The sequence below is a fragment of the Pangasianodon hypophthalmus genome, chromosome 8, assembly GCF_027358585.1.
Source record: "Pangasianodon hypophthalmus isolate fPanHyp1 chromosome 8, fPanHyp1.pri, whole genome shotgun sequence".
NCBI classification, from domain to species: Eukaryota; Metazoa; Chordata; class Actinopteri; order Siluriformes; family Pangasiidae; genus Pangasianodon; species Pangasianodon hypophthalmus.
This window is the reverse complement of record NC_069717.1, coordinates 15,816,833-15,842,055: the sequence shown is the minus strand read 5'-3', so window position 1 is coordinate 15,842,055 and position 25,223 is coordinate 15,816,833. Positions and strand designations below refer to the sequence as shown.

The 25,223-nt window shown below is 38.8% G+C and overlaps 2 protein-coding genes across 2 annotated transcripts in view; both read right to left on the bottom strand.

Moving 5' to 3' along the window:
- Positions 1 to 6,213, bottom strand: part of dpysl2a (dihydropyrimidinase like 2a) — a 30,288-nt gene extending 24,075 nt beyond the window's left edge. Inside the window, exon 1 of the mRNA XM_026921706.3 lies at positions 5,870 to 6,213. Within this exon, the coding sequence (XP_026777507.2) occupies positions 5,870 to 5,911 (42 nt within the window). The 5' untranslated portion in view covers positions 5,912 to 6,213. The remainder of the gene's footprint in view (positions 1 to 5,869) is intronic.
- Positions 6,214 to 11,261: 5,048 nt separating this feature from the next.
- On the bottom strand, positions 11,262 to 23,996 carry bnip3la (BCL2 interacting protein 3 like a). Its single transcript, XM_026918883.3, has 6 exons — positions 23,843 to 23,996; positions 17,322 to 17,589; positions 16,119 to 16,200; positions 15,833 to 15,939; positions 13,770 to 13,925; positions 11,262 to 13,585 (listed from the first exon to the last, which is right to left on the bottom strand). The coding sequence occupies exons 1-6, from the start codon at positions 23,895 to 23,897 to the stop codon at positions 13,537 to 13,539; spliced, it is 717 nt and encodes a 238-aa protein (XP_026774684.1). The 5' UTR covers positions 23,898 to 23,996; the 3' UTR covers positions 11,262 to 13,536.
- Positions 23,997 to 25,223: the final 1,227 nt, after the last annotated feature.

Genomic DNA, 25,223 nt, shown 5'->3' with positions numbered 1-25,223 from the left:
AAGCCAAAGATAAAGCCCTAGGACAATAGTTTATGCTTTCTCCATCTTCAACTGAATTTACTGTAGATCACTATACCATGGCTGGCCTACTTCACATCCCATCTTTCATAGGCAAGCCCCCTCGGGGATCATGGGGGTTGCTAATGGCAGCCTGCAGTGAGTCCACTCATTCTAGACTGAACTCTTCTGTGTCCTACTAAACAGAAATCTGTGCTAAAACTCTGAAACCATGCCATTTAACATTTACCAACATGGTAACACCTATGGAGCAAACTATGTCCTGTTTTGCAAGGATGTCAACCTACCAACCTATTATTTTTCCTAAATAATGTCAAATAATATCAAAAGATCTCTACACGCAAACATATAACGCATAAATTATCATTGCTGTCAGACATATTTTTAATTCCACTATTTCAAAAAAGCAGCAACATGAATGAGTGAAACTGGAATTAAATAACAGCAATGCATGGTTTGAAATGAGTTCTGAAACCCATCATTAAAATTTTCATTTTTTTCTGAGTCTCTAATTATATTTGGCTGTTTCATTAGCCTAACTGAGGGCTCTTAACCACTGAAACAGCAAGACTCACAGTATAGTCTGGGCACTACATTGGACTAACCAATGAATTTAACTGTCTGTCTCAAAACAGAGCTGGCTCTTGCTACAAACAACCCAGAGAAGTATCAAGCAGTGTCTGTGGTGCACAGTCACAGCAGTCAAAAAAACTCAACTCAAGTGCGTACGTGTGTGTTGTGACGAGTGAAGGGCAATGTTCATGCTGCATTTGTTGCAGTATGACAGGGTGACACTGTCAGACACAACTGAGGCAGCTGAGGCCAGGGACAGTGAAAAAAGAGAGAGGTAGACAGAGAGAGATGAAGATGAAGATGAAGAGAGAAAGATAGTCAGAGAGAGAGAATCAGAGAGACACCATGTGGGATGAGGAAGACAAAGGAAAGAGAGCTCAGAAAGAACTCATTCTGCATCAAAGAGAGTGAAGGACAGACCAGTACATGAATGAGACTAATAGACAGACATACAGACAGACCAAATATTGATTTAAATAGGGTGGAAATAGAGTTCCATCAAAGCAGTACTGTCTAGCTGTGATGCCAGTGCCTGAATCCACCAGAAACTCAACTTCCCAGAATACACTGTGGCCTACAAACATGGCCGCCACAGACTACCCTAGTACCCCCCTAGCATGTTCACACTCACCTGAGTACTAATCATGTGCACCTATTTCCAATCACCCTCACAGCCTTTATAAACAGACTTTGAACAAAGTCTCATTGTGAAGTAACGCTCAGTGTACACTTACCTGAACTTACCAAGCCTTTTGGTTCAGTGACTGATATTCTGGTTTTTGATCTTGTCTTGTTTTTTGGTTTTTGCATTTTCAGATTTTGTCTTTGAATTGTTGTTTGCTGAACGCCTGACCTCTTATCTGTTCCTGTTTATGATTTGACATTGCTGTCAGACATATTTGCAACAATAACATCTGTTTGAGCTAGACGCCAAGTTAAACATGCAATCTCCATTGCCTTCGTCTTCCCGCGAACCCCGGCTGCAAACCCTAGCTCGCTTATCTCCCGTCCCAACAAGTATGTGGGAGAAACTTCCCAGTGCAAAGGCATTCTGCTACAATGCTCAGTGTACTTCATTGGCCAAGACGGTGTCTCAGATCAACAAAAGATTGCCCAATTCAATCAATATACTTCTAAATTATCATTGCTGTCAGACATATTTTTAATTCCACTATTTCAAAAAAGCAGCAACATGAATGAGTGAAACTGGAATTAAATAACAGCAATGCATGGTTTGAAATGAGTTCTGAAACCCATCATTAAAATTTTTATTCTTTTCTGAGTCTCTTATTATATTTGGCTGTTTCATTAGCCTAACTGAGGGCTCTTAACCACTGAAACAGCAAGACTCACAGTATAGTCTGGGCACTACATTGGACTAACCAATGAATTTAACTTCCTAACAATTCCTCAGTTTACTCATGGGAAAAGCCCTCAATGTTTGCTACTGCAATCTCGTATCAAGGAGGGGAATTGCTGTCGTCTTACGATCTTACGCTTCATGGAACTGTTCCAGCAAGTTCGATCACACCTCACATGCTGAAGGAAGGAGCCAGTACCCAAGGCCACTTTTCACCAAGGTCTCAATCAGGAAGTGCTCATAGAACTGGCCTGTCATGATGACAAAATGCCTCTTGATTCCCTGATCAATCTAGCCATTTGTCTGGTCCATCTCATCCACAACCGTCAGGGGCATAAGACGGTGAGACCCACACTGGACATCGACCACTCAGAATCCATGAAGCTAGGGCAGACCAGATGAATCCCGGCTGAACTTGATAACCAAAGAAGAGAAGGGCTGTGTTTCTACTGCAGTCACTGCAATCACTTTGTGGCATAGTACCCTGTTTGTGAAAAAACCCCAGGCCAAACCAGTCCCGCTGAGAGGACCTCCACCTCCTCATTTACTCCCTCGGTGAGTCCATCTCAATTTTTGTCTCACCAATCATTCGCACTAAATGTACAGATAAAACACTCAGACCATGTTTCTGTCCTCTCAGCGCTGATCTACTCCAGAGCGGCAGGGAATATCATGGACCATGATACTGTCATGAAGCCCAACATACCCACACAACTACTACAGCATCTCCTAAATATTCTACAGCATCCTCTAAAGATAGGAGATGGAACTGTCACAATATGCACCAAACCCCTTCTGCTGTCAGCGCACACCATCAGGAACACATCTCTTTCCTCATTACCATCACTGCCAAACACCCCATCATCCTTGGATTCCCCTGTATCCCCTCATGGACCTCAAATATTGTGGTATCACAAAGAAATTATGAAGTCGTCCTCCCATTGCCATAAGCACTGTCTGCAGCTCCCTTGCCTCATTCTTGACTCAACCACTCTGGAGAGTCCCAAAGCCCAGTCCCCCACAGACATGAGTTCCAAGAGGTCTTTAGCAAGGCTAAACCTAGTGGCCTACCCCCTCACAGAATCTGTGTCTGTGCCATAGAACTGCTACCGGATACTGCAACAAGGTTACATATGCCTCTTCACCTGTCCGGCATCCACTGGATTCTTCTTTGTGGAAAAGAAACAAGGGGGACTTTGTCCATGTATCAATTAATGATGGCTCAACTAGATCACAGTCAAAAACCGATATCCCCTTCCGCTGGTCCCCTCAGCCCTGGAGCAGCTCTGTTCTGCTAACGTATTCACGAAACTTGATCTACGCAGTGCTTATAACCTCATCTGGATCAGGGAGGGCCATGAATGGAAAACGGAATTTAGCACCACCTCTCGTGACTTTGAGTATAACGTCATGCTGTATGGGCTCTCTTGTGCCCCCTCAGTCTTCCAATGTCTCATCAAAGTCGTTTTAAGGGACATGCTAGCAAAATTTGTGATTGCTTACACTGACATTTTGATCTACTCCCCATCTCTGGAAATCATGCTCAGCATGTCAAGCAAGTCCTGTCCTGTCTGTTTAACTCTGTCTGTGAGAAATGAGAGTTCCATGTGTCCACCATGTTGTTCTCTTTCATTGGCCCTGAGGGGGTGGCCATGGACCAGGAAAAAGTGGCAGCAGTCACAGAATCGCCCACTCCCACAATGGTCAAAGAGCTTCAAGGATTCCTAGGGTTTGCAAACTTCTATCAAAGGTTCATCATGGGCTTTAGTTCCATTGCTACTCCCCTAACATCCATACTGAAGAAGGGACCCAAGTGTTTGGCGTGGAACACAGCAGCAGATGAGGACTTCAAGAAGCTCAAAACCACATTTACCACCGCTCCCATCTTGAAACACCCAGACCCATCCAAGCCTTCATTGTAGAAGTGGACGCCTGACACGCCAGCGCCAGAATCCACCAGAAACACCACTTCCCGGAATACACTGCAGCCTACAAACATGGCCGCCACAGACTACAATCCCCAGCACCTCACGCCACCAGCATGTTCACACTCACCTGAGTGCTAATCATGTGCACCTGTTTCCAATCACCCTCACAGCCTTTATAAACAGACTTTGAACACAGCCTCACTGCAAAGTAACGCTCAGTGTACACTTACCATGACTGATATTCTGATTTTTGATCTCATCTTGTTTCTTGGTTTTTGCATTTTTGGATTTTGTCTTTGAACTGTTGTTTTCTGATAGCCTGACCTCTTGTCTGTACCTGTGTATGATTCTGCCTCACGTTTCAGATTTGTTTTCCATTTTTACGATAAATTCTAAACTGCATTTGCATCCGTTTCCAAATCCGTTGCATGACACAACCTATAATGATCAGCCTTTAAATTACTATGCCTCAATGTAAGCTCTCTTTTGTATTTCTTTTTCTTTTCCATAGATAAGACTGCAATTTAAGCAATATCTCACCAACAAGTGTCCTGTTGTGATGAATATCAGCACGGCTGTGATTCGTGCCACAGGCAATCTGTAAACATGAAATTAATAACGGGTAACTGACATTTCAGACTCAAAATGGCTAAATATTTTGTTTATTTTTGCTCCATCAATGAAAAATAGCACCCAAAAAAGCCAGAGCTGAATAGAGAGTTGCATGTTGCCATGCCACACACAGACTGACTGACAGCCTATAGTAAGTGTAGTAACGGTTTTAATATTATCTATTGATAGAAGTGGAATTTTATGAGGCATACACAGACAAGCAGAGTGATACAAACAGTGGAATGTACCAGTGCTTTTATAATAACCATCAGCAATCTTGGAACTTACTGTTGTATAATGATATGTATAATCTATTAGGTTTAGTGCAAAGAATCAGGATTAAACTTTCGCCATATCACATGCACTACATCTTACTTGTAATGCCATAAGCAGTGATTTACAGTATCACTGGCAGGACACTGTGAACTCTAGGCCTTAGATCTTGCCTTCAGTCACAGGATGCTCAGCTAAGCTTCTGTCATCTTTCACCAAAAAGCCTATAATTCCTTCCACTCTCTCCTTTATCATTCCTTCTCCTTTCTTTTCCAGATCTGACTGTCATTTTAAAATACAGTCTTTAACTACTGTACTTCTATTAAGTTGCAACAAGAGAAGATGCAGCCTAGGCTCCCTAAGATACTGCTTGAATCCACTGACCTACTTTCCGAAACAGGATTTTCATTCAGTTTTCTCTATTTAACAGTTATCAAAAGCAGCACACTCCATGGTTTTCCACAGGGGCAGGTAGGGAAGCCATTCTGCATGAGAGCAGCTGAAATGCCTGGATACATGAAGAAAGGTGGACGTTTCAAGCACTTGGTTTCAAGAGCCATTGTTTTCCAGGATTCCAAGGCAATTCAATTTTACAATACTAGTCAAGGACTGATGCTTTTCTTTAACATTAGGTTATACAACCTACGAGAGCATCGGTGATGAAATGAATGAAGGTAGTGTATCAAATGAGATTTTAAATAGCCATGATGTGTACACCAGTGGTTTTGTTTTTATGTAGGTTTTAGTCTAAATAAGAATTTAAATGATTTTAATGCTAGTAATCATTTACACTATGATTTTAAAAAGTCTGACGATAAGAAAAAGCGCTTATATATGCGGAATAAACCATTGCTATTAGACATAAGTGGGCCAAAGTGAAACCAAGGGAGGCGGCAGTGTCACTGCTGCAACCAGATGACAGAAATTCAAAATCACTATACCTTGACGTTTTGTTAAATAATAACGGTTCATTTTAAAGTCCAGGTTTGGTTACTGCGCTGCCATTTCTATAAATCACCTGCTGCGGGCGAGATTTACAGATTTTTCTACGTGCTAGGGATTGAGGATTTTTAAAGGGTTTGTTCGAAATTGAATCCATACTCACAGTGATGCGAGGGATGTTCTTTTTGCCCTGGTATCCGGACATGTCGACGGTGATTGCGGACTGTGTATTGTTCGCCGCTCCTCAACCACAAACCTCTAGACTGATGCTCAAGTCGACGCCCTGCGATTGGACGACCCCCGCTGTCTGGTGGCTAGCAAAATGAAGAATGCGCTAAAAATGTTATAACAGCTGTGATTCACAGGTGGCGAAACTGGTAACAGAGAAATATTCCCTCCGTTTTAAATGACAGCTTTTTCCCTGACGTTCCGGCGTTACGCCAAGACACTTCTGGCTATCGCCGATAAGGGGAGATTTGCGCTGCGAATGCCACTGCGCATGCGCACTGCCTCGCCCTACTGTCCCACTTAATGGCGCACAAATTGCTGAAATGCGACCGAATAGATAATAATAGATAATAGGTAAGACTGAACAGATAATACTAACACAGTAAAACCATGGGTAATTTTCCTAAAGGTATTTAGAAGCAAAGTCGCACACACACACACACACACACACACACACACACGTTATCCTTACTATTTTTGTGAGGACTTTCCATTTACATAATTATTAATGCAACTAATCAATGCTATGCTATGCCTACACATAAATCTAACTCTTGCTGTAACCTCCTTAACCAAAAGAAAGTATTTTAGCTTGTTGTTTAAAAATAAATACAGTTAAAAAGCAGCTTTCCTCGTGGGGACCAGCCAAATGTCCCCACAAGCTTAAACTATCAGATATTCCTATCGCTGTGGGGACATTTTGGTCCTAATCAAGATATAAGCACACACACACACACACACACACACACACACACACACACACACGAATAAAAAAAAAAAAAAAAAAAAAAAAACACCAGCTATCACCCAATCAGAGGGCTGCAAGACAACTGCCTCCTCCCACCGGGCTTCAGTGGTTGCTATGGGTTACATGGCATGCTGCTAGTAACTTCTACATCAGGCTCACATAAAATCAACACAGCACACATTTACTTTAATCGAAACATGGAATAAAATCGAATTGTTCTAATACACTTGAATTCTAGAAACATGAGAGCAGGCAAGAAGTGGATTTATATTTTACATACAAATGAAACCTTCCTGAGCCCGTGTATGCTGAATTACATGAACACAGTGGAACTATATGCTTAGCAACTTGTGACCCTGTTTGGAGCTACAATGAATTACAAGCAGGTTGGTTTTTGTGCCATGTTGCTGATGGTCACACTAAGAAGTATGTCCAGATGTGCACTGCCCCAGTACTGAGTGCAGACACACTGATGACTCCCTGGTGAAATCTTATAATATTGCATCACATGTGACACATAATGGCAACACAATGTTGTGGCAACACTATTCTGTTGCTAGTACTGAAGGAGTCCCACCAATCTTCTTATGCTAACCTCTCTGTAAGGGGGTTGATTAACACCTCACTCCTGGCAGTGGGACCTCACAATTCAAAATGAGTTATATTCAACTTATTTTCTTTTTCAAAAAGGGTGGCAGTTTCTGAGAGTTGAACAGGTTCCTAAAGACTGTCCCTTTTCATATGATCAATACGCAATAGATTTAATTCAAGCTGTGCAGCCACAGAACTGGTTTATGTTTGCAGACATGCGCAGCGCTTATTTTCATGTTCCCATTGCCAACAACTCAGATGATTCTTAAGATTTGCAATCCAAGGGCAGACATTCCTGTTCAAATTCCTTTCTTTGGCCTCTCCCTAGCACCACAAGTGTTTCCAAGATGTAAACAGGTGGCCTTGTCTCATCTGATGGCCACTGGCATCAGGATACTGCCATATTTGGATGACTAGCTCTGACAAGGACTCGTTCAGAGTAAAATACAGAGAAAAGTTCCCCTTCGCCAAAGCAGGTCACATAGTTCATTGGCATGAAATGTGTGGCACTCCAGTGAGATTCATCCATGGCAGGATATCCTCAACAGACGTGGATATACAGGGTAACCGCAACAGACATAGACACCGCCATGTGTGTGTGGTATCCACATCTGTTTTTGAATCAGAAACAAGTTATTGCCAGGTACAGTAAAGGACACTCTACAGTACTAGGAATTTGTCTTGATGTCAGGTGCAAACACAGAATCAAAGATATAAAGTCAAGGGGGATACAGAAATGAGGATTTTCCCCATTTTATCCCCCAGTTTGGTCATCTGCCAATTTCCACCCGCCAGGTAGCGCTCCACCTATCATATAACAGCTACCAACCAGGAAGGGTGAAGGCTAACACATACTTCCTTTGAGATTTATGGATTTCAAATTAAACTGCTACTCATACTGTGTCGCAGAGCAACTCACGTGGAGGAAAGCACAATCTGCCCTCTTCTGCATACATGCGCTCACAGATGCCCGCAATTGGCTAGTATCACTGTGATTGACTGGGGAGATACTATGCCATCCCTCCCACCCAGAGAGAACAGCCATTTTTTGGTATCATTGGGATTCGAACTCACATCTCCTGACGATAGGGCAACATTGTTGTTTTTTTATCAGTATTCTCCCTAGGCTTGCTAGAACTGTAGGTAGTGGAAGTGGGTTGTCAGCCTGCAACTGGATCCCAAATGCCACAGACTGAAATGTGAGCAGTGTCCAACCAGATAGAGGTAATCCCTTTGGACACTTCCCATACAGGAGTGCCACAGGGGTACTAGGGGTGTGTGGTCCTCCTGTGTAAAGTCAAAACAAATCAACTAGCTGAAGTTGAAGGACATCCATCTGGCCCTGATGTTCTTGCCACTTTCAGACTTTGCCACATGCTAGTCCACTCAGACAACATTGTGATGGTCAGGTATATCAACCATCAGATGTCACGAGGTCAAACAGCTCTCTCCGCCTTGCACAGTATTTCCTCAGCTGGGACAACCGATGACTGGCTTCACTGAGAGCGACTCATCTGGTCCGTGTGCAATGGTACATGGACATGCTGTTGAGACAGTGCCAATGTCTGCACCCAGAGGTGGGTGGTAGTCACATCTGGGAGATGTTAGTGAGATGCAGGTGGATCCCTTCATTAGTGCCATGTGAACACATTGCTGGCTGTAGCTCTCAATGGCAGAGCTGTACAGCTTGCAGGATGTCCTGGCCCACAACTGGCCTCATGTGGTACTATGTGAGAAGTTGACTTAATTTGGGTGTCTTTGAAAACCTCTTACTAGTAATCATTTCGTCTAAAATCAGATGACTCGGAGTGAAACTTTGTGAATCATTTTATCGGCATACTGACCTTGCAGACCTCAAAGAGAGTTTTTTGTGCCCAGTACATGCTCTTCAGTTTTATTTGGACTGGGTAGCTCCCATAAAACATGGATCCCTTGTCTAAGCACAGAATAGCCCACTCACTGGTGGACTTCACCATAACCTATAGATGGACACCCAGCCCCTACTGTGACCTGCCACTCTACAAGAATCTACAACTTATTTTCTTGGTCTTATTTAGAAGTCTGTGCTGCTGCTACCTGGGCATCACTACACACTTTATTCAGATTCAACAAAATAGTTATCAACCCTCCTAGTGATGTAAGCATGCTGATAATCCATCTTGGCTTACACTACGTTGCACTCAGTTGCCTGCGTAAGCAATCTTTAAAATATAATGGAAACTTTATGGAGACTTCCACTGCTGGACCATTTATTTGCACAAGCAGTCAGAGTTTAATTGGGTTTTGTATGGATCTCTTCCACGGTACATTTAAACATTTTACTCCCATAAATAAAATTTAATAGTTTTTCTACTACAGCAGTGTTGTCATTTACGGTCATCTTCTTAAAAATGGGAAGCTTCAAGCAGATATCATAATTTACAAAAATGTTATATTGGGTTGTAAAGTTATCATACTGTAAGTATTTCAAATTTCACACACTAATAATATGTCTGTTTCCAAACAACACATGCGGAGTCATTTAGAAATTTATTATATTACCTTTAATGCAAACAAAACAAAAAGGTGAGACTAAATAGATCATAAGAGCATCATTCTTGGTATGTCCTCCAAATGATGGGATTAAAATTCTTTAGCTAAAGCAAGTTCAGAAGCATCTAGGGATTTTTTCACAGAAAAAGAAAGTCGAGAAACAAACGTTAAAACCTAAAAAAAATTGTGACTTCTGCAACATTTAGCATAGAACTGAGCAAACAAATCTTGCTTTTCTAGTACCAGCCTAACATTTTTATGTGCAAATGTTCTCTAATAATTAATACAATTAAGCACTTCTGTAAGTTTCTCTGGATAAGGGCATCTGCCAAATGCCATAAATGTAAATGTAACACACCATGTAAAATAATAACATGTTGCTAAAACACAATATAAAGGATTCTCAGCTTATGAACAAAATTGTATTTTGCAAGCTGATGAAACAAGACATAGGTGCTGGCAGTAAAGGAAAAGAGTAAATATTACTCGATCCGTGTTAAATGTATAAAACCAATGAAGAATTTAATAATGGCTCATCTGGAACTTGGTAGAAGACCAGACACACAAATACAAACAATAAATGAAGTCAGAATTCTAATCAAATCATTTTCAATGCTGTAGTATCTTTGTCTATTCTGTAATAAAATGGCGTGTGATAGCATAAACTGCATTTAAACACTGATCTGGTTTAAGCTCTGTAAAAAAAGTCACTGATGCACAATAATGTTCGCAATCTCATGATTGGTAGATTTCCAGTTAAAATTTGTACATAAAAGGACTTTCTTAGCCATGCCACGTTCTTCTTACCTTTTCCATGCATAAGGACAGATGGGAGCAACACTACACTTCAGAATTCATGCTTGCCTGTTTGTACCAAAAGCACAATCCAATGTCACACTCCATCACCAAAGTCATGCATTCATACTTAATGGAATATTATCACATATTCTACACACACATTCATGCATGCATAAGTTGGGCATTACCTTACAGTTCCTAACTGGATATTTTGCACTCATCACTATAAAACCTTCAGGATTCTATTTCCCATTAATTAAACATGCAATGACATGTTGGTGAATGTGACAGGATATAGGATGGGATGGCCTTTTTCAGCTGCCATTCTGATATTTATTCTGGTATTCATATTTAAGTACATTTTATATAGTGAACTAAATTCTGCTCCTGGAATTTGATTCATAAGCTTATAAAATAGTTGAACCATTTAGCAATTTAGCAGTATGTGCTTGCTTGTTTGTTTGAGCATAAGTCAATATCATACAGTTAACAAAGTGTCTGGATTGCTTTAGTAGAAATGTTTTTACATTGTAATACAGCTTAAAAAAAGTAAAATCATCTTAACATTTGCTGAACCCATCCTACAAAAAATACAACATTCATATAAATAGTATTAATAATAATAATAATAATAATAATAATAATGTTCTAGAGAATGTTGGGGTGTATTTGGGATTTTTAATGTCAGTTTTCTTGACTTCCAATATGTGAACGTTAAACAAACTAAATGTTTCTGCTTCATCACTTCCAACACTCAAAAGAAAAACAGCCACAAGAGGCTAGCCATGAGGGCCCTGCCCTACACAACAAATTTCAGTCATTCTCTCATGATCAAAGCAAAAACAAGCAAACAAAAATTGAAAAACAATCAAAACGAACAAAAACCCAAAAGAATGTGAGTAAAATGTACATTATAGAAAATCCATCCTTTACAGACAGGGTGGGCTTAGTTTATCTTGCTGTAACATGCTACTTTTTCATTCACAGTTCTTTGTCCCACTCATGAAATAGCTCATCTTCCAAAGCAAATGCTAAATAAAAAAAGTATTCATGCAATATGGGACATAATAGGTTCACACTAAACCTTTATGCATTATATAAAAACAAACAGCTACCTATTGTATTACCTGCTCCCCAGAGTACCACACTCTAATCACAAACTGTTCAATGTTTGATAAGCTCAGGCTAAGGGGAAAATGTCTGGCCAAATTTTATGTGATGAGAGTCAATAAAGTTTCAAGCATCTTCTCAATAAACCTTGGTTATGTTAAAGTTTTAAGAACCATCAAGCAGATCATTCCACTGACACTACGGTAACTAAAGGGGGAAAATATCACAGACTGTACCTTTGAACACTGAAATAAGAGAAAGGAAAAAAAGATGTTCCTACTTCACATTATTACACGACAGATGACAACAGAAATGTTTCACACTGCACAAATCTAAATTACATGAACGCAGTTACAATAAAATGTCTGGCGTGGCATTTTGTAATGCCAAAATGAGACTTTACAAGACTTTAGATAGAGCTACATCTACTTTTAGATCTAGATTTACTATAGAATGAGTCAGTGTTGGGTCTTACAGATGTAAACATCACAGTGGAGACCCTTTGGCACTCAGAAGCATAGTATGTTGTTTCTTTAAGCCTGGTCCAGAACAGAATGATATGCATCATGGCAAATGAGTGTGCATGTAATAATCACTGCAGTGTCACCTCTCTTCAAATTAAGAAGCATGCACATGTTCCACTGAGTGCTACCATATTTAGTCCATCAGACCTTTACCTGAGACCTCTGTTTATATCTGAAACAGGCTAACTGTATTCACTGCCTATTTTTGTGAGGTCTGGAAGGATAACTTCTCTACCATAATGGAAAGTTGTATATAATAAGAGGAAATACATTTTTCTTCCAGTGTGTACTCCCACATCCTCGGGGTCTCTCCTTGTTTATCTATTATTCCAAAACCATCTACCAAAAGCAGATTTTAAAAAATGGTTTTAGATTAGAAAATAAGGGAGTGGTCCCTACCAAACAAGGGTCACTTCCTGATAACCAACTAAAAAAACCACAAGGCTATATAAGGCAGATAGCTTTCTGTGAAACCAAAATGTTCAAGTGTGTGCTATTAACAGTCTGTTTAAAACCTTTCTGCCATATTTCAATCTTTAAGGTACCTTAGAGGTGTCGTGGGAAATCACAATGGTAACAAATACAAGTGTCTTTTCATCTTTCCTTCAAGAAACAGCATTGTTTGGATGATTAAATAAAAAAAAATTATTTAAGACCACAATACTAGAACTGGAATAATACAAAATGCTGGAAGTGGATTTCAAAGATGGCACAAGTTAATTGGTTGGCTTCACAAAACAGAATCTCTCTGTCTAAATGTGTAACTGGAAGCTACAGGGGAGCAGAAAACTAAATATTCTACTTTCAAATGCACATCAGCCATTTACTATCATTTTTTATAAAGCTAACCATAACAACACTATTGCACCTGTATCATAGATACCTAACACAGTAAGAAGTGATAGCTTGGTAATGTGCTGGTGGTTGTAGTAGTTGTACGAGTTTGGGGCATCACAAATGTAACTTCTGTTTGCCTTCGTAACAGCATAAAAGGGCAAAAGCTTTGTTTTTAATTAATAACAACTTAAAATATGAAAGGGAGATGAAACACCTAAAACCAATCCATTCAACACAGTGTTAGAGGGCAAGCAAAATATTAACTCGAAATGAAGGCAGCAAATAAACTGCCCAGCATTTTCTGGTAATAGGTCATGATGAATTTCAGCATGACAGCTAAGAACATGGGAAAATGAGTAGGACAGAGAACGTCTAACATACAATCAAAGTTAGAGATATTTGGACACAACTTTGCCACCACTGTGTCTTATGGAAATTTCAGGCACTGGTATTTGTTTGGGTTTAAAATGAGCTGGTGGAGGGTGTGCTCAGCCTCTTCCCAATATAGACCCTACGGAAAAAAAAAAAAAAAACAGATCATCATTAATTATATAAAACATATGATTAGGTTATAATATTGAAGAGCATCAAATCTATAAATGTGCTTATCTCATAGGTCTCAGTAGTCCATCACTGCTCTCTTACAAGTGATTTCACATAAAATAGGCAGCTTTCTAAAATGTCATGAGACTTACCCCAATCCCAGGGCGAGGATGTGAGAGAGCAGAAGAGAGGGAATGAACACTTTGAGAAATTCGGCTGAGAACACTCCACCTTTCTTCATAGCACCTGTCTTTCTCATACTCAGAGAAACCGGACCTGAGCGTTTGGGGTGCCGAAACTGGAACTCCCTGAGCAAAGCAGGTCATTTCATACTTATTTATGTTGCATACATTTAAAAGAATGAACATAGAACATACTTTATAGTAAAGGTTAAAAATGTAATGGATATTTGGTTGCTTATCCCACATGTGTAGTTCAAATATGCATAAAAATTCCTTTTGGCATATTACAAAGCAGGGTTGTGATGATACTAGTAAGACAGTATATACTGTTATACTGTAATAAATCTAAACTAGTGGTATACACTATAAATAAATTGCAACACTGAGAAATAAATACAGTCAGGTCCATTTAGTTATTTTGCCTCTGTACACCACCACAATGGATTTAAAATGAAGCAAGTGAGTGAAGTATGAGTGAAGTGTAGAATTTCAGCTTTTATTCAAGGGGTTTAACAAAAATACTGCATTAACCATTTAGGAATTACAGCCATTTTTACATAGTCCCAGGCTCAAACGTAACTGGACAAACTAACATAATTATAAATATAAGGATTATTTTTAATACTTGGATGTAAATCCTTTGCAGCTAATGACTGCCTGAAATCTGGAACTCATGGACATCAAATGCTGAGTTTCCTTCCTTGAGATGCTTTTCCAGGCCTTTACTGCAGCTGCCTTCAGTTGCTGCTTGTTTGTGGGTCCTACTGCCTTCAGTTTTGTCCTCAGTAAGTGAAAAGCATGCTCAGTTGGGTTGATGTCAGATGACTGACTCAGCCAATTAAGAACATTCCATTTTTTTGCCTTAAGAAGTTCTTGCGCTGCTTTCGCAATATGTTTTGGGTCACTGGCCATCTGTACTGTGAAGCACCAAACTATCAGTTTTGCAGCATTTGACTGAATCTGAGCAGAAAGTATAGCTCTATACACTTCAGAATTCATCATGCTACTTCTATCAGCAGTCACATCATCAATAAACACCAGTGACTCAGTTCCATTGCCAGCCATACATGCCCATGCCATAACACTGCCTCCACATGTTTGACAGATGATGTGGTATGCTTTGGGTCATAATCCCTTCCTTTACTTATTCGCATACAAGTTGATCTTGGTTTCATCTGTCCAAAGAATCTTGATCCAGGACTGTTCAGGCTTTTTTAGATGTTTTCTAGCAAAGTCGAATCTGGCCTTTCTGTTCTTAAGTGTTACCAGTGGTTTGCATCTTGAGGTAAACTGTCTGTACTTACATTCATGAAGGTGTCTCTTGATTGTAGACTCTGACAATATGACTACCTCCTACAGAGTGTTCTTGACTTACCTAGATGGTTAGTGGTTTTTCTTCACCAAGGAAAGAATTCTACAATCATCCACTTTAGTTGTCTTCCATGGTCTTCCAGGCCTTTTGGTGATGCTGAGCTCGTTAGTGCATTCCTTCTTTTTAAGAATGTACCAAATTGTTGATTTAGCCACTCCTAAATTTTCTGCTATCTCTCTGATAGGTTAGTTTTTTTTCAGCCTAATGATGACCTCCTTCACTTGCGCTGACACCTCTTTGGACCGCATATTGAGAGTTCCCATAAACAGCTACCAAATGCAAATTCAAAAATTGAAATAAACTCCAGACCTTTTATCTCCTTAATTAGTCATTAAATAATGATATTTACAGATATAAACAGGCCACACCTGGCCATGAAACCGCTTATCAGTCAGTTGTCCAATTACTTTTGAGCCTGTGAAAATGGAGGGACTATGTAAAAAAATGGCTGCAATTCCTTTTTTTTTTAATCCCTTCAATTAAAGCTCAAAGTCTACACTTCAATCACATCTTGATTGCTTCATTTCAAATCCACTGTGGTGATGTACAGAGGCAAAATTACTAAAATTGTGTCACTGTCAAATATATGTGGAACACTGGTCAAGTCCAAGTACAACGTATGCCTGGTGACAGTGCTAAATGGTTTAAATTGTCCACTCACTTGGGAGGAATATTTTCAGGTCGACTGGACCAGTCTGCCACCCAGCTCTCCCCTTTAACCATGAGGATGTCGTCATCTTTGTCCTTCTCCAGACTGTCATCCTCTGACTGCAAGGGCACAGGAGGAAAAAAAAACCTTGCCTAAAATTGTACACAATCTCAAACTAAAAGTAAATGGTGTGGTCTGAAAATAATTCAAATTCATTTACTGTAAGTCACTGACAGCATACAGGAAATAATAATATAAAATAATGGAAATAATAATAAAAAAAATGTAAATGTCTTACCTGACAATCTTTCTCACTTGGCATCTCTACGTCGAAGGTAATCAGGCCTTCGTCATGCTCAGGACTGTGGGGTCTTGGAGGACTTTAGGGCAAGCATACCAAACACAAGGACAATGCAAATAGTATGAATTCAAGGAAATTACAAAAGTGAAACCTAACAATAAGAAAACGCCAAGGCCCAGGGCTTACAGAAGGCTACACTAATTAGTTATACTCTGTTTACTAATGTTACTATCACCTCAGCCAGTCTCCTCAACTTGAGTGTTTTGCTTTCAGTGTCCAATAAAAATGTACCTAACAAGCTAGAAAATATTTGATTCTGCAGTCACACGGAGTCATTTTGTCCATGGCATCCATAATATACCATACAAAGATGTCTGTAATACTTGCCACATATTTAGCAGAATGTTAAAAAAATGGTCAGTAGCTTAGTCAGCTTAATCTTTAGAAATTAGCCACGGAGACAAATGCTAAAAATTAATTAATGCCAATGAATGTTTATGCTTTAAATAACATCTTAAACAAACCCTTTAAATAGATTGGTTTTTTTTATTAAATTTGGGTTAGTACTAATTAATATTACTTTAATTAGAAGTGAGAAGCTAGAAGGTGTAATTAGCTTTATGTCTCCTGGAAATTTTCAGTAACAGCAGTGGGGATGTCCAAAGTACTGACATTGAGTTTTATGCTTCCATTAGCAGGGTTTAATTTCAAATTTAAATTTAAATGCCCAGACATACAATTTGCCCTGCCAGCATCTTAACTGGAACTGGAAAACTAGTATAGCTGCAAAACATTGCTATCTATCAGTCTGGGTTCCCTCATATGTCTCTCTTATTGCTCTTCCCCTAATATCTCCACTTTACAATTTATTAGGTCTTCTGACCACATTTACATTTACTACACTTGGCAGATGCCCAGAGTGACTTACAGAAGTGCTCTGTATTATCCATCAAAACATATCCTCATCCTAGTACAAATACATCAGGGTCTAAGAATACTATCTATCCTAAAACCCTGTTAGAGAGGAGTTAGGTAGGTACAACAATTAAGTATAATAACAAAAATAGTACATGTCAAGAAAACATTTTCTAAACATGAAACAAAAAGGTAGAATTATTTAGATAGAGCTTAATCCATGGGTTCCCTTACCTATGCAAAGCGTGACAAAACACTACTGTTACCTATCTCTTCTTGTCTTACCTATTACAGGAGGACCCACTGGGGCTGGATTCATGCTGGGCATCCAGCAGGATCTTTTCCATGTCTCCATTATGGATTGAGGAGGATGAGGGGACATGCTCAAGTCCTCCGGCCAGGTTCTCCTCCTCTACTTCCTGCACAGCCTGCAGGGGTTGTGGAGGCTCAGTCTCACCCTGGTTCCTATTGGCCACAGAGGCAGCCAGGGTTGGGATCAGCTGCTGCCTCCCAGACGCCATGTTCCCATTCAATTCCAACTCCACCCAGGACCCTGAGGAACCAACCAAGCTATCAAATGTAATGGAACTGCTATAACTGAAATTCACAGGATATCTAGCAGTATTAAACCTAGGTGAGTGGGATTGTGTTATACTCTTGAAGACATTTCACTATTCTACAGGCTTCATAGTTCTGATGAACTTAGACTGGTTCATTAGGTCATCATCGGGGAATGGTTAAGGTCCTTGGATAAGTGGTAAAATGTTATATCAGAAGTCCAGTCACCTAGAGTCACTACTACACAGCATTTAAACATGGCAGTCTTTTGGTCCATATATAAAACAAGATATTACTTTAAAACGTTGTATGTATTTTACCATTCATTGGAATTTGTCAATTATGACCTGACATTTTTTATCTTCCATTAATTTTTAAATACTACATGTAAAAACACTTTGAGAAAATACTTTTTTTTTTCTTAAAAATGGGTCTATATACCATTTCCCAATCTAACAGACAATGGCTCCTACTCATCCATAAGTTCTCTCTCAATTTTAATTAAAAAAAATTGCTGGTACACAGTTTTTTGGCACTGCTTTTCCTTGTGGCATTAATTAACACATGATAAACAGATCAGCAACAGATCACAATTAGAGCTTGAACTTTGCAAACTTCCACTGTCACTATGGGCTAACATCCTCTTCTGAACATTTGGATGTGATCTGTAGATAACAGTGTCCTTCATCTATCTCATTCCTCCATCCTACCCATTTTTTCCTACATCTCCATCAACAATGCTGTAGGGCCTTTTTGTGTTTGACCACAGCCACAGGCCAGTTGCCATAGAAGTGTGCGAGTCTAGCATTCCACTGGCTTTTCATCTGAGAGGCATCAGTTGTCACCTTACATTAAAACAATAAAACGCTCTGGGATACACTCACCCCAGTTACCTAACAAAAACCTAGTGAGCCAAACCCCACTGTGCTATTCTGCTCTTTTACTGACCTAGGACTCCCACAGTCCACTTTATTCTTACTATGCTGTACCCTGCAGAGTTGCACTATAATAACAATATACTGTATTCCAATAACCTTGTTACAAATCATGCAATCCACCATCACATTCCCCTCCTTATTAAGTACTGTGTTGCACTGGATATATGTGAACTAAAATATAGCAAAAAAAAAAAAAAAAAAAAAGTATAAACTCTGATTTGCTTGAAAGAAGCTCAAGCAGCTTTGCAGTAAGATATTTCAAACCTTATGAACTAAATCACTAGCAGTACTGTAGAAAAATTCACCATACGATAAACATTTATGTCAATATCACAGTTTTTCAGGGGATATCAAGGTGACTATATACAATTTACATACTTTAAAATGTTTCCATTTTTTGAAATTAATAAAGTGATCTAATGAGAATGATATTAGTGAGCTGTTGGATTGTTCTGAGCCTTCAGCAATTTAGGAAAACACCTTGGGAAATATAGGATATAGGAACATTTTCAGGTGCAGTGCCATGAAATATAGGAAAACACCTATATTTCATGGCCCTGCACCTGAAAATGTTTTTGTAATAACATAATGTATACCAGTATAGCATAAATACTAACTGTCTCTTTCTGCCTTTCTTGTCATGATATAGTGTCATACCAGCGTATCATCACACCATATGCAGATATTAACTGCAGAATGGCAAATGGAATCATATCTTTGCACACGTGACTTAGATGAATTTAGATTGCCATTCTTCAGTCATTCAATTTTTACATCAAAACTATTACAAAGACGGCACTGTTTTATTTCAAGTCGACATTGTCATTCCTCCATTCCCCACTCTGAAGCTACAATCCTTATATATAATCATCACATCTAGACTTATCTAGATTATTATAATAGTGTTCTTTATGGACTTGATGCCTGGGGGCTGAATGAGTTGAGTATGACTGGAATTCAGCCTCTAGGTTCTTACTCACAGCAGACTCTGGGAACAGTTACACCCTGCTCAATTCCACATACATTATAATCAATGCATACATTTGTAGAGTCCTCTTTCTATAGTCACCTGCATACACACTACATTCCTCTTTCAGTGGTGCAGGCACAAAATTCTCAAAAACTCTCAACTCACAATACAAAAGCACTAGTCCTCTCCAGCTCTTACTGCTCTCCTCATTTAAAATACCACCGAATCCCATCTCTTCCAGTACACTCTCCTTCTGACCTAAATACCTGAATTTAGTGACTCTATTGCCATAAACACCTACCTAATTGTAATTAATTTTATTATATGTAATATGTGATTATATATATATTGTTAAGCCATGTGGGTGAAGCTACAGACAAGCCAAACCAGCATTAATGGAATATCGGCTCAGCGAGAGAGGGAAGGAGGGTTATGTAATCTTTGGCATGCTGTGGTGAGGTAAATCAAGCCTTGTTAAGCCTTCCAAAGTGTGTGTTAGTCAACCAGTTCAGTCAGTAACAATGTCATGTAGGGCTGGACAATATTGCAGGAAGAAAAAAAAAAAAAAAAAAATCAATTTTTTCAACTTTATGAACAATTCACGGTTGTGATTTCAAATGTTTTTGTTCTTACATAATGTACATAATAATTACATTATTTATAATTACATTATGTAATTATAAATAAATTGCATAATTTTTCAAAGTTTAGTAGAATGGACTTATAAAATGTAGATATGCAAAAATAGTAACAGCACCATCTATAAAAAACAGAGAAAACAATAGTTCAATGGTGCAAAAAAACCAAAAAAAAAAAAACATTGTTCGCATTACTTGCTGTTACTACTTTTGCACAACTTGGTGAACCCTTCGCTCTCGACAGAGTAAATGGAGACCATGTCTTTCATAACATGAAATGCCACCACAACTAAGTCAACTTGGGGTACTCTTCTCAAATCCGAGTTCCTTCTCTGTTTACGGAGTGACGTCAAATCAACGTGACTGCACACAGCATCAGAAATAAACAAAGCAAAACCTACCTTTAAATGAGTTATACTGTACATACAAGTATTAGCTTTAGATTAATCAATGTACAGACATATTCGTTTGTTAAATCGAAAACACTGACCAAACAGTTCTCTGTTTGAAAAAAAATATATCACTCCAAGTTAGCTGCCTAGCCTGTTCCTAATAAAATTCATGTGTCGAATGTGCCAAGGTAAAAAATGACATAATTCCAACAGGCAAATTACCGCTTAGAATGTAATGCAGTGAAGGCTGCAGGTGGCGTTTATCAGGTTAAGAAGGTAGTGTTTTTCCTTCATAAATTTTCCATCTCAGTTAGAACTTTTGAAAATTGCGTTAAAACATTAATTCAAATTAATCGTGAAAATCACCCAGCACTAATGTCATGTCTATAATGTCATCTCACTTTCAGATGTTCGACCCCAAATTCAGGAGCGTAAAACCCTCTTGTGGGCATGGCTAACTTTTCTACTTTCTCTAAATTCTACCTTGTACACCATATGTGAAATACTGCATCCAGCTAATGAATTTAGCTTGGATATATCCAACTCCTGTAATAAATACTGGATACTAACTCAAAATACGATAAAATCAGTAAAGACACCAATAAAAGATGACATTATATAGAGTATATTTTGTGTCATCTAAGCTACAAACTCTGCACTAAAGGCAGATATAGATGGAAATACTATAATTACTTATTTGGGTCAGATTTTTATATTCAAACTTAGCTTATGTAAATGGATACCGCGGGGCAATGGAAGGCTCATTTCAAGTCATCATTTCCAAAGTTGGACTGAATATCCTTAATAGTAATAAATGTCCATGCTTTATAGACCCTTTCTAAGTTTGGAAACAAACATCACGTCCAGAAGATGCACACACATCCATTGTCAATAGATGTGGATTATTTTGTTATTGACCTGTAGTGAGGTGTTAGTCACTGATCTTGCACAATAAATGATTGTAAACAGTAGTAAGTGAAGGCTGAGGCTGCAAACTAAAAAATTATTTACTACAAGAGAGAGAACATCATAAAAATTAATAATATAGAAAATAGTTTTAAGGGTGTGTGATTGTTTGTGCCTCACACGGAACGATAACCTGTTTGTCTGAAAAAAATTATAAAGCAGTTACTAGCCAAACAAAAAAAAGCTTTAAAATGCTCTTATAGATGTAGCTAGCAATTCTTGCCTGTGTAAACATTAAAAGTTCATTGTGTAGAAACTAGGCATTTGCAATATTGATTTTTACCCAATTGCGATTTTCCATTTTAAGATATCATCATAATTGTTTTAATCATCCAGAACCGTTAACCTAAAATAACAAGAAAATGAGCATTTCCACCATTCCACCATTTCAGGTTTATCATCACAATTAGCATTAAGCTATTTGTAAAGTGTTAAATGTGACACTTGGTTGCAGGAATTTGGGTCAAAATCTTTGTCTGAGAGCTGTTTTGACCATTTTCTGGCTAAATATTTTGGTGGCATCTCTAATATTGATTGATTTTAAATATATACTTGTTGAATGTTAGCTAAGTTGAACATACACTGATTTCACATTAATAAAATCAAAATATTCTCCATTTACCTTGACAGAAAGCAAGGGAGCCTGTGTGAGCAGAGAGCAAGGGCGCATGGCTTTCAGAAAGTGTCTGTTATGTTGGAGAGTTCAAAATACCTGCACAAATCATTCCAGTTTCACGGGTCAGCTTGCTCTTCTCCCGTTTTATTGCTGAGAAAAAGACTACACTTTTGGTGTATTTTGAGTGATAACGTGTGCTAGTTTTCTCCAATATTGTGGGGCTCCTAAACAAAATTTATAATGTATGGTCTGGAAATACAATATTGTGGCAATGTAATATCATGTAGGGACGATAATATTTTTATATTGTGCAAGCCTACTAGACATTGTTGCTATCTTCAGTCAAATATTGTGAAAACATCACCAAAAACATCTGTCAGAGTACTTGTAGGATGCTCGTGTCTGTTTTTTTAATCATTTGATGCTACAAGACTCTTCTAGGCGATGACTATTTAGCCAGCTAGCTTGAGCATCCTATTGACTGAAAGTTATTATTACTGCTTTCTACTTGGATTAGAGATTCTCTGAAAGATGATTTAGATTATTTTCTCTATGAAATTTTGTGACATTTATACACATAATAGGATTTTCATATATATCAACATCACGTGCATCATCACTGTAAACAGACTAATGTTCCTGCATAAATCAGTTGCAAATAACCCTGCTGAAAAATCCAGTTTGTTCCAACGAGCTACCAGCTGCCAAAACACAGCCTTAGCTGGTCAAGAGAGTAGATGGAGAAAGTTTCTAAAATACAGCTACTAATGCAACATCATAGATGCTTTACCGACAATAACACAACTGGGAGGTCACCAGGTAAGCTGGTCAGACCAAACTGGATTTCTTTTCTTTTTTCTATTGAGGAAGTATCTCTGAACACTATGTAGTTAGGTGTCTGTAAAAATGCAGCATGTTTTTACAGGTCTAACCACGGATAATAATGTAGGTCTATGTGGTAAAAATGAACAGTGATAATCTGAGGCCATTCAGCCTGGTTCTGGACTTGTCTTTACACAGACTCAAAACAAAAGACACAAAATCAAATTCAACATTCATTGCCGAGAAAAACAAACTTTCTGTTACAGTACAAAGACACTTCAAACTCAATTATGTACCAACTCTTTTAACAGTTTATCTGTATACATTTCTAGCAGGAAGTAAAAACGTTTGGTGTCATTTTTAGCATTGAAAAAGCCTTTGTCGGTGTTTAACGTCGGCAAAATCTCTAACCGAATTCCGTATCTACACTATGGTGAGGATGACTAGGAGTGGATGGGCCATACAGCAACAAAATAAACAGAAAGCTCAGTTTCAAAGCTTGAATTTTTACAGTTGCCTAGTCATTTACATGACTCCCGCCTCCATTTTTCTTACACCCCCACTCTTGCCTTGTTTTGTTTCAACCTAGCGCCGCCTTTCACAACATGCTAATATACTATCTCACACGGGATAGGTCTACACTCTGTCAATCATCAGCCGTTACTGAGCAAAGCGACATGTTTACACGTTCACGCCTATTTCTATTGGTTATTCCTACATGACGCAATCCGTGTTCCCGCCTCCAACCCGCCCTGCCTGAAAGAGGAGGAAATTCCAGCCTATGTGAAACAATAGATGTTGCATAATACAGTTTAAAACCGATTGCAAGCAACCAAGAAACAAAACAGCATCAAAACGTACACCAAACCGAGTTTAGCTAAAACAACGTTTACTAAAAAAGTTTACCGTTCAGGCCTGGCTCTTCATTGTTGTTCTGCTGCACAGCGGCTGTGGCAGACATGTTGCCTCTCCTGCACACTGTCGTGTCCGTCAACACAGCAGCTCGTGCGCACTCTCGTGAACGCGCAAACGCCGTGCGAGCCCTCGCGGCCCCACCTGAATTGCAACGTCATCACGGGGTCGCTGCACCGACATTCATCAAAACACTTCAATGAGCTGCGAGTGGCAGTCTGCACGATTAGAGAAAGAACTAAACAAAAAATCTGCTTTTTTTTTTTTTTTTGCAGTCTTGTGCTGCACCAGTCATGTAAGACTATGGATTAAACTATTTTATAAACGTCCATCACCTCCTTCCCAAAAATATATGATTATGAAAATATAAGAATATCGAAACATTTTTCTAACATACTGTATGTTACTAGATCCAGTACACAGAAATTCCCAGGATATGGACATTCATCAAAGAAAAAAGCCAGCATTTTACACACTATTCCACTTAGGGATTCTAAGCTCTGTTCTTCAAGAGAAATGCAAAAACAACAAACAAACAAACAAAAACATGCAATTTGTTACCATTGCATGTTCGGTTTGTAAATATTATTGCCGTGGAAACTTTCAATACAAATGATGCCAGTCTTTTAATAAGGATTTCTTTCCTGTGCATTGTTTTAAAGTACCACTTAATTAACTAATGGCATTCCAGGGCTGCAAATACTCATATGCTTTCTGAGTTGTTCTTTGAGGGACAAACATTTTTCCTCCTAGAACTGCAGAATGTAATAAACATGCAAACATTAATCCGTAGTAGTCAAATCCCACACATGACATATGACTGTGCAAATACAGATGGAATTATAGAATTGCTGATCTGTAAATGTAGATGTGCTCAATACAGAGTATATGAGAAATTGGTCGTACCAGATGTACTATAGTGCTGTTCTTGAATTATGATTACATTATGAAGCTGTAGTTCTGGGCCTAAGCAGAACTTAAAGTAACATTGTGCTGACCTGAAGTTACTTTAGGATCAAAACTACCTTAAAATTGTGGCTATGGGGAAACCCTCAGAGATACACATATAACGCCTTTCTTGTTAATTCATGATATTAGTTTGGGATTTGACAGACTCATGTGTATTATAAAACAGTGAGTTGACAGCAGAATGTGACAACCACTTTTAGTTACTGGAGCCAGAATTGGCAATGAATCCATAAACTCCCATTTCAGTTAAACCTGGAATATGTGAAGGTTATTATTGATTGCCACTGTGATTTTTGTTACCAGCTACTGGAAGATTTTCCTGCTCAAGACCAGGCAGTTCTCAACTGATCTTTCCTGTGTTCTGTGCATACACTATCCAGACCATCCACATGGTGCTGCTATGTGC

Excerpts from the sequence above, each read along its gene's own strand:
- bnip3la (XM_026918883.3), bottom strand. The coding sequence starts at position 23,897 with ATGTCTGCCACAGCCGCTGTGCAGCAGAACAACAATGAAGAGCCAGGC. Across the intron at positions 16,201-17,321 it reads AGTGGGTCCTCCTGTAATAG|TCCTCCAAGACCCCACAGTC; the intron begins GTAAGACAAGAA and ends CTTGCCCTAAAG. Across the intron at positions 15,940-16,118 it reads CAAGTGAGAAAGATTGTCAG|TCAGAGGATGACAGTCTGGA; the intron begins GTAAGACATTTA and ends GTGCCCTTGCAG.